A 10,203-nucleotide genomic window follows, 5' to 3' on the forward strand; every position below is an offset into this window, starting at 1 on the left:
TTCTAATCTCTTCTGCAGAACTCTACATGGTCCATAAGGAAGTTGCTGGCAGTGGTGGGATGTGTTGGGTGCCAGTGGCTCCACAGCAACAGGCAAAACAAGACCCAAATATTGCCTTGAAATTGTGTCATCAACACAATGATAATGTAATATCAGCAAATGATTAACTGAGTATAAGGACATCAAAGGAGGAATCCTGTGATAAGGTTCATTAGGAGAGGAAATGCACACAATAGGATCATTCATGAGGGGAAACATGGGCTGATCTCTGCCTCTGAGTGAAACATCACAAACATGAATGCATGTGGGAACAATGGGTCATGATGCATGGGTCACAATCCAAACAGAGCATTCACTGACAACAACGACAAACCTGAAAGAATTCAAGATGTGAACATGTTAATATGTTGTTATTGTCACTCCGTCTCTTTTCTCTCCAGTCCTGAATGCAGAGACCTGATTTCTGTAGCATACATTAAGTTCACCAAGGTTCAAAGCGGAGAGCTTAAACACATTCTACATTGAAAGCAGCCAGGTCGGTTTCAGTTTCTCTGCATTGCTCACATTATTCATGATTCACAATACTGACATGAAGTCCCCTCTCACCATTTAAAGACATGAGTCAGCTGAAGTTCATGGGAATATGCAGCTCTTACTGTCAGGATGAATAGAGATGGATACCTAACTCTAAGAAACTTTCTCCAGTTTCATTTAATTCGTGGAATGTAGAATAATAATGTTTTTGTTTTTCTGCAATCTGTTCATAGTGACACACAGTTTAAGGCCGCCTTGGGTCACACGTATCTTCCAGTATGATAAAGGGTCATAGATGTCCTCAGATGTACAGAAGTTAGTTAGTTATTAGTTTTCCTTATCATTGCTTATCTTTTGTGGATTATTTCCCCGCTCTTTCCTTTTCATGCACAGTTTAAGGCTGTGTGGGGCCACACGCTGTGCAGCTCAAATCCAAACAAATCCAACATCAGGAACTCAACGTACAGCTCTTGCTCTACATTATGTGCTCTGTGATAAAATGTTCTAAACTCAAGTTTCACTTTTTTCATTACTTCTCATGACTAGTTGCTGCAGGCAGGTAGAGCAGACACCTTCATGATTCACGTGTCTCAGTTAGATTAGAAGTTTTGGTTTGCGTCATGTCCCATGCAGGCGGTGATGCTGCTATCAAAGCCTCCATCTACTCATGCAGAGGTTTTTTCCCAAATTCTTCACCTCACTCATACCAGAGTGGTGTCTGCATGAGTGTGTGAGTCACCTCAAACTCCATCAACAGTTGCTTCCTCTTTTCTGCACATTTTCTGCTTATAAGGGAGATGGATGACATGTCGGTGTTGTTCTCTGGAAAACCAAGCTAGCAGAGATTTAAATAGCCGAAATTAGTTGGAGCAGTTTGCTAAGAACGAAACTAGATGCAGGTTCATAGCTTTTAAAGCTGCCCAGTTAACCGAACTCATTGTATTGGTTTCGATATTGATAATAACTATGGAAACAACAACCAAAACGACAATAATAATCATAATAATAAGATGCTTTCCTGACACTTTCCTGAAACCTTTTCACTGAATGTGCAGACCTCTGCGTCTGTTATTGTGTCACAGTCCGTATGTCTTTACCTCATCCCGGAGGAATTTCAAAGCATTCCGCAATCATATCTCCGCTATTTGTTTGTCATCGTGCTACCTCGCATTCCTCTGTCGCCCTCAGCAGCAGCCGGAAGCGGGAAATAGATAAGGGCACATTTTTTACACTGCAACTGCAGAGTCACCGCTCTCCCTCTCTGCCTTGTCTGGAGAAAGCAGCAGGGGAAGAGGACATGGGGAAGGGGAAATGAGGGGAGGGGGTACCTTTAGCTTGATCCCATTCCTCCTGTTTGCAGCACTGGACAAATATTTGCTCTAGATGAGTATTTTTTTCTCACTGTAACAAATAGTTGGTCAAATGCCAGTCTTTCTGCATTGTGACATCTTTTTGGCATTTCTGCCAAACCTTAACCTCTATAAACTGTGACACACACATACACACTCATACATATGTCAGCAGTGTTTTTTCCTGCTTCTGTAGTAACCTTTGCTTGTTGTCTTTGCTTCTGCTGAATATTCGCAAGATTTTCCACACTTCAGTTGAAGTTCTTCAATAGTGTAAATACTCCTTCCTGTTCGTAGCTGCATTTTTCCTGCCTCCTACTTCAGTTGGAACCATTTATGGTAGAGAGCAGAGCTGAAAAAGGACCCATACAAAATTTGGAAACATTGCTTCCAGACTTCCAGAGAAAATGTAGTAATGAACCTTTGTCATACAGTATGTGTACAGGGAAACCTTCAATTGACATAAATAGCATTAAAATGAATTTCCTTGGGAAAGGGTCAAGGAGTTTGACTTGAACTGCACATATATTAAATATACATGCATTTAAAAACAACTTTTTTTAATACAACACAAAGGTTACTATAGTATCATAAATAAATATGTAAAAGTTCAAAGAATTTGGAAGCCGTAGTTATATAGTTAACATATTTTCAAAAAGATGTATTTCATAAAAAGAAATTTAAGGATGGGAAGCATCGTAGATACCTTTAACTTTAATAAGAGTTACTAAAATGAAACTTTAGGTACCTTTAACAATAAGTAATGGTACCAGATAAGGAATGATAAAGTATATTAAGAGGAAAATATTTGAGCAACAAGAGAAACATCTGTAACACAACACAACATGCAACATGTAGCATATGACATCAAAACAGACATTTTTGAGACAGCTCTATACTGTAGTCTCCAGACTGGCTGACTGAAGCCTTTAGAGTCAGTGTAGAGTCATCTGTGTATTTAAATATTATGCAGCTGTCAGATTTGTTCTTTCTATCGACTGTGTCTTTCAGTTTCGTAAGGTCTCATTCCAAGTCCACCCTAATCCATCCATTCTTCCCTGTGATATCCTGTTATCAGATGCACATACCTCACTTGCTCCTTATGCACGTACATACCTGTGCATTTGAATTATATAATCCATTATATTGCTGATAAGAGCAATACCTTAGGGTGTTTGCATGGCTGTGTTTAGACTGTGTGGTCAAAGCTATGATGAGTAGTTTTTGTCATAGGCAGCGTAAACTGACAGAGACCGTGTGTCTCTGTCAGTTTACTGTATGCATGGCGGCATGTGTGTGGGTTGCAGAAAGCTGATGTGGCAGACGGCTGCATATCTCTTTACCAAGGTCGAAGGATATTACACGCTGAGATATTGTTTATGTGCCAGCGTAGCGGCATGTGGGGAGACTGTGCCATGACCTCACCTTCCTGCGGGGGGGGGTGCTGACAGTTCTCCTGGACTTCATCATCCTCATATCAGCTGAGTGGCACATGCAAACCCTCTGCCGCTGCTCATCTCTTTCCTCTGCCGCCTCCAGCCTCATCCTGCACGCCCGATGCCTCTGGAAAAAAGAGGGAAAGACAGAAGGAAAAACACAGGGAATGCCATGGCCTCACATAACCTCCTGTCTTTGTAACAATCATCCCTTCTCACTGGTTAATAATACATATTCTTATTATTCTGCATGACTACAGGCTGCTGTGTTAACAAGACATTTTATTAATCAAGAGAGCCAGTTTTGGAGTGTTTTGGGTTTAGAAATGATGAGCAGTATATAGAGTAGTTATAGTTAATGCACATTAATGCACTTGGTGGTAGTTATGATTCCTTGAAGCTGTAAATGTATGGTGTACTTGTATGTTATATTTTATAGATATAAAACAAATGTGTTATTATATGTATGTAATGACAATGTTCATCTTAAACACATCTTCACTTTCCATGACAGCTGAGCAAACACCAGTGGCTGATGAAGGCCATGAGATCAGCTTGTCTTCTGTACACATATTTAAACAGTATTAATCCTGCCTATGAATGATTTATACACGTGTATGAACAGTCTATTACTTTTTTCACACACACTTGTTTATGTGTGTTTGTTCATATATCATGATATATGATTAAACTTATGTTGCACTGTGTTATCATTCATTATAAACCAACTGTTGACAAATGCGCTGATAGACACAGTCTCATATCTGCTTACAACTAATCTCTTATAAACTATTTATGGAGTGTTTGGATGGATTGTGCTTAAATTCCAAAATTTGAAGGAAAGTGATACTGTTTACAAGTTGCATCAGCTCGAACGAAAGGATATCAGTATTTTTGAAGTCCAATGATCAGACTTTGGTATGTAATAATTAATGACTTAATCTCAGTCTGAGTCTTAGTCTGGGACATTCTTAGTTTAGGTTCTGTGTCCAGTGAGGAACAGCCTTTTAGCCAAGTTAGCACTCTAATCAAGAGTAGCTCGAAAGGGAAAACACTCAACTCTTGTATTTTTTTTTCTTCGAAAAATTAAACTCCAATCCAGTTGAAATATGAAGAGCAACAGCTTACTTGTTGATCCCTCACATGTTCTCCCTTCCCTTCTTGGCCTGTTGGGGGCACTGACAGTACTGTGTGTTAAGTTCACTGCTGGAATGTGAGGAGGGCAGGTAGAGTATTTGTGCGTTGTGTAACAACACTGCTCTACATAGACAGGCCGACACAGAGGTAGGAGGGGCCAGCGTGATATCAGCTGCAGGGTTGGTATAAGTAGATGCCCTGGCAGCAACATGAACAGAAAGCACCTGTTGCTGCTCTCCAGCCTCAACTCACACAACTGTAAAGGCTCGTCCACACCTCTTGGAGTGTGAACACTGACTGCTGCTGCTGCTGCTTTGAGACATCAGAACATCAGACACAGGATGATGATGGCTTCCTTCTTGTGCAAGACGCTGACTTTATTCTTCATCTGCATGGCTCTGCAAGAGGGTGAGTAACTTGTCTGTGTTTTTTCGAAGGGGGATTTTAGGCTTGTAAACCTAAAATTGAGGTTTTTAGATTTTTGTTCAAAAAACTACAAAAAAAAAAAAAAAATGGGTTTATAGATTTTACGTGGGTGAAAACATTTTTTAATTTGCTTTCATCAAGTATTGCTTTTTGGATTACCAGTTCTCTCCTGCTGGCTTAAAGGTGTTAAGGTGAAGGCCACCAAAATGAGCAACGTTACAAAAATAGTAAAAAATGTCAGAAATTGATCTAGCAATACACTTAAGATGTAGATATGATGCACACTAAATAGTCAATACTTTTGATCCTCTGCCAGTCATCACAGAAAGTACAACAGGAATGCTGGGCTCAGCCATCCAGAGGTTGTTTTCCTCTGATAAGTTAATACCACAGCAATATTAATACAACCATTTCTTGCTGGAATGTTTGACATGGATTAAGTTCCTTGACTTATAATACGATAAATGTGTACCACTGCTATTCACAATCACATTTGATTAACCGCAGAAGTGGGTGTTAGCCCTCCAAGTGGATTTCGTTGTATTTACATGAGATAATCACTAACTGCACAGTCACACTGCAAAGCATTAGTTGGCAAAGCATTAGTTGGCACTTCCTCATCTTGGGCTCCTTTGTGTTTTTCTAGGCTGTGGACTACCCTTATCTGACCGGGAGGAGCTGCCAGCTCAGGCTCCACATCCACACCGCGTCAGGACCAAGCGCTGCTCCTGTAACAGCTGGGAGGATAAAGAATGCATCTACTTCTGCCACCTGGATATCATTTGGGTCAATACGCCAAGGTACGGCTATAGATTATACACTCAGAAAGATGCATTTGTTACTAGACCAGCGTATTGTGTAAAACCACCTAACATTACCCTCAACCCTAACCCCCTATAGCACTCAGGGACAATTTTCTAAACTAATCCCAGTTTCCCACATGTTTTCATCCACATTGTCCTAAGACGATTTGTTTTGTTTTCCTTTACAGTAAACTCCTTCCGTATGGCCTTGGAAGTCCCCTGTCACGTCGCCGCCGCCGTTCAGCTGACCGTTGTGAATGCCTCAACCCAGCAGATAAAACCTGTTCTGGTTTCTGCCAAAGGTGAGCGCCAACCTTCCTTCTTCCATCTACCTAGACATTCTCATCATGCAGTCTTCATTGGATGCAAGATAGCATCAAAGTAGATTCTGTATCTCCTTCCAGTGTCAGTCATGTGTGACAAGCCTGAGCAGTATTATGTTGACATACAGGCTGAGTCATAGAGGAGACAAAATGATTCAGTTGATGATAATGTTACTGCGGTATAGGGGTAGTAGTCATAATGCAGAGAATGTCCCGCATATCCTTGGAGGCCTTGAAAGAAATCACAAAGGTTTATTAGCAGTGCTGCTATTTCTGGAAAGTTTAGATTTCTGCTTTTGCCCAAGGGAATGTCTGTTGCGTCTTTGAGTTATTGTGGTCATGAAACCACTGGTATGGATTAGTCACCACCTCTAGATGTTATCCTAGGTGGTGTTTTGTGAGGCATTACTGCACATAAGGCATCTGAAAATGCATTAGTTTGGACTTCAAAGGAAATTAATTGGTTGAACTTGAAGTAATGTAACAATAGAAGGTGAAAGCCTCAGTTTGTACAGGTTTGATTGAAGGCACTGGCAGGGTTGTGTCCTTGTTTTAATGCTGTTGTTTTATCTGTCCACAGCTCAGAGAATCCACAGACTAATCTCATGGGCCCATTGGTAAAATCTGAAAGCACAAACAGCAACAAACTGCTGGCATCTTTCAGGTAAATGAAGAAGAATTTAAGGATCAGCCTTTAAATCTATATTGTGTTGTTTGATGGTAATTTCTAAGACAAATGAAGCTTACCTGTTGTCTTTTTTTCCCCTGCAGATCTGTTGTCAAGTCCAACATGGCACTTGCAAAAGAGATTCTGTCATCAAACAAGAACCCAAGTGGAGTCAACAGACTCAGGAGCAGAACAATCAGGTAGAGGACTGAAGGAGCACCAGAAGTGGTTCAATATCCATGGATTCAACCTCCATGGACCGGAGACTCCTCCAGCTGCTTTCAATGCCAGCACCAGGGTTTTCTAATGAGTGAAAAGTCTTACCAACTCTGGGGATGTGGAGGAAGTAAATGGAAGGCCAAAGAGGCAGTCTATCAAGCATTTGATCAACAAAGAGCTTCAGAGGACTGGCAGCTCACCAAGACAGAAGCCCTACGGCACGAGCAATGTTGGGTGGAGAAGTTTAGTGTCATTTCTTCAGCTCTCTTTGAACTTAACAGCAGTCTACACATGTCAAGGAAGGATCAGTTAAAGCTAAGGACATGGAAGCTGCTTCTTGGGTAACCACATCAGGAAAGACTCATCCGTCACTGATCTGTCGCTCTATGGTTACTATAGTAATCGCATTCCTGTGACTCATCTGAATGGACATTTTTAAATCCATAACTCATGTACACTATGGCAGTCATTACATATTGCAGTCATATCAACTCTGCCTTTAGTTTGGAGCTGTTTGTCAATGTTTACTCAAATGCCCTTGAAACTATTTTGTCATTGCTGACCTTTGGTTGGATTTAATATCCTCTGTATCAGAGCGGGAATCTGCTGTCCTGCCTAATGTTTAGGCCAAATTAGCAAAGAGCTTTTTAATAATCAGGCAGTACTTAAAAATGGCAGCTTGTTCACTCTTGGCACACATTGCCTCATAGTGAAATGAAGGTCATCTCTTTGGGATTTATCTAACAAACAATTAACTTTGTACAAGATCCATTGTCAGCTCCTCTACACAGACATATAAAGTATACTTTGTGGTAGCATAACAACTACAGAAGGTCTATTGTGTTGGTTCCAGTGTTTATTGCATAGCTTGTGTTTAACATTTTGATTGAAGATAAGCCAGAAGGTTTCAGTGACGTGCAGCTTGCCAAAAAATGCAACAATTGTTTTCGTCCCCTGACAAACGTTCATTTAATTCCTCTGTAATTAGTCACTGGGAAAGTATGACTCTGAACTTGCGTTATGCCCTTCAGAAGCTATTTATCTGTGGCCTGCACTTTTCCTCTGCCCTGTCTGATTGTTGTCAGCTCACGGACACATGGAAATATAAACCTCCACTGTAACTTGGAGAATATTCTTCCTCTAATATCTCAATGCTGTATATGAAGGATGGTTTACCATCCTAACAGTTTACTGTTAAATGCTGAATGATAACAGTAATTGTAAATATAACAATTTATTTATTCTCTAACTTATTCAGAGATGTATTTATATTTGTTTGAATGGTGCACTAAACTGCATATGAGAAAATAAAACACAATATTCTGTACCAGAATGGTGATTATTATCTGACTCATTGTATGTAATTGCTGTACTCACTGTTGCAGAAAACACTTCCCTATTCCCTGTTGATATGACAGTTTTACATCAACATTAACAAAGCATTTTTTAATGACTACCTTGTTGGAGGTTCCACCATTTGTTCATGATCACTATTCCTTTCAAGAACTATTTTTGGAAGAAGAGATATAGATATTGATATTGTATACAACATACTAATCACATATGGGTGATGAACACCGTGCATAATTTTTAAAAAGCTAATGCTTGCCACTTAAGCAAAGGAATAACTATAACTGTTTAAAAATTTGAATAAAATCTGATAAATTAAGGGTTGTATAGTGGATTGGATTTTGCATGATCTGAATTTATACTGTCCAACCTTGACTTCTTTTTTCTAGAAAGAAATTGAAGGAAATTGGCTTTTCAAACAGGCAATTGGAGATGAGAGAAACTGAAGGGAAAATTGAAAGAACTGGAGTTTCTGGTGAGATGGTTAGATTACAGCTAATGTTGCTTGTGATATATGAAAATACATCATATTGTGATGTATGAAAATCTGAAATGTACTTCGCTTTGGATAAAAGCGTCTGCCAAATGACAAATTGTAATTGTAATTGTACAGTGCAGTGCAGTTGGTACATCGGTGGTGTGAGGCAAATAAACACAAATGGTCCAGTAGTCAACTTCACCCAAATGAGTAGAGGTGAGAATTTGCTTCCCTGAAAACACCTTTAAAGTGCTGCATAACTTTTACCTTGTGAGGCAGTTGGATTCGGGCCAAGAATCCATCCTATCAGGCTTCAGGTTGTGCATTTGTGGCTAAACCACAGCTGCTTTGGATCAGTCAGTGTTCTATGAAGAGCCGCTGGCAGTTATGGATGTGGTTTAGATGTGATGGCAGCAGGATAAGCGACTTTGAAAATAACAAGAATGGCAGCTTCTAAAGGGTTAGCACAGATACTGCTACACACCAGTCAGAACTGAAGAATGTTTCTTCATTGAAAGAAGAGCAAGGAAAGGAATTGAAGGCTTTCTGATGGAAAAGATGTTTTGGCTCTTCTCTTCCAGCTTCAGCAAGAGTCCTCCTACATCGTAAGGGTCACCGATCTGACTGGCTGACATAAGCCTGTGATAAACAAATGGTTCATCCAATCATCTGTCAAGTTTTGTTTTGAAAGTGCCTGCCCTTTTCAAAGAATATTGTTGGTGTCTGTTACCGGAATTTGATTCAGGATGACAGAGACCAAAACTGTCCAGTCAATGAGTTATCATTTGACTTTAAGCTTTCGGTTCTTTTTAAGAGGCCTGTGTGAACAGGAACTGGACCAAATGAACCAAACACTGGCATAAAGCTCCGTTCGACAATTCATCTGCTGTGTCAACAAGACCTATGGGTGCAGCCTTGTTCTCGTCTTCGTCCTTGTGTTGCATGAAGATGTATGAAGTCTAGGTGCAAAGATTTAGTGGACAGAAATTTGACAAATCATTGAGAAATTGACAAGCGCCTCAGATTTCCAAAAATACTTGCCATGCCAGTTTCATTCTTTTGGCCCATCTTTCCCCTTTCTCTGTCACTGTCAAAGTTCATGATACAACAATTGCCACAAAAAAGTCAATTTTGACTTTATTATTGGTGATTGCTGAAAGCAAGGCTGCTGAAAATGACTACAGTAAAGGATATAAAAGAGAAGAGAAACTGTGAAAAATCAAGGCATTTAGGTGTGGTTGAACTTGAGAATATAAAAAGCATCTTCCTGAAACCTCCATATAAATGTACCTTCAGTATGAAGTGATGTTCAAATTGATGGCCTCAGGTGTAACCTCTATATAAAGAAGGGTGATGGATTAAATGACCATGACCACCTCCTACATGTTGCGGTTAATGAAACACTTGAACCATTACTACCCTTCACTGCTGCCTGACTGTGCAAGAAAAAAAAAATAAGGCAAAGTTGAAGTTGAGCTTAA

The 10,203-nt window shown here is 40.0% G+C and overlaps 1 protein-coding gene across 1 annotated transcript; it reads left to right on the top strand.

Annotated features, from left to right (window-relative positions):
- Positions 1-4,690: 4,690 nt before the first annotated feature.
- Positions 4,691-8,204, top strand: edn2 (endothelin 2). Its single transcript, XM_076754877.1, has 5 exons — positions 4,691-4,864; positions 5,529-5,682; positions 5,874-5,987; positions 6,589-6,672; positions 6,780-8,204. Exons 1-5 carry the CDS (start codon positions 4,798-4,800, stop codon positions 6,877-6,879), a joined length of 519 nt encoding a protein of 172 aa, XP_076610992.1. The 5' UTR covers positions 4,691-4,797; the 3' UTR covers positions 6,880-8,204.
- Positions 8,205-10,203: the final 1,999 nt, after the last annotated feature.

Source organism: Chaetodon auriga, chromosome 17 (genome assembly GCF_051107435.1).
Source record: "Chaetodon auriga isolate fChaAug3 chromosome 17, fChaAug3.hap1, whole genome shotgun sequence".
Taxonomy (NCBI): Eukaryota; Metazoa; Chordata; class Actinopteri; order Chaetodontiformes; family Chaetodontidae; genus Chaetodon; species Chaetodon auriga.

What these genes read in the sequence shown, in the direction of transcription:
- edn2 (XM_076754877.1), top strand. Translation starts at nt 4,798, where the DNA reads ATGATGATGGCTTCCTTCTTGTGCAAGACGCTGACTTTATTCTTCATC. An exon ending in ATTTGGGTCAATACGCCAAG is followed by an intron (nt 5,683 to 5,873) that starts GTACGGCTATAG and finishes TTTCCTTTACAG; the next exon opens with TAAACTCCTTCCGTATGGCC. An exon ending in AAACTGCTGGCATCTTTCAG is followed by an intron (nt 6,673 to 6,779) that starts GTAAATGAAGAA and finishes TTTCCCCTGCAG; the next exon opens with ATCTGTTGTCAAGTCCAACA.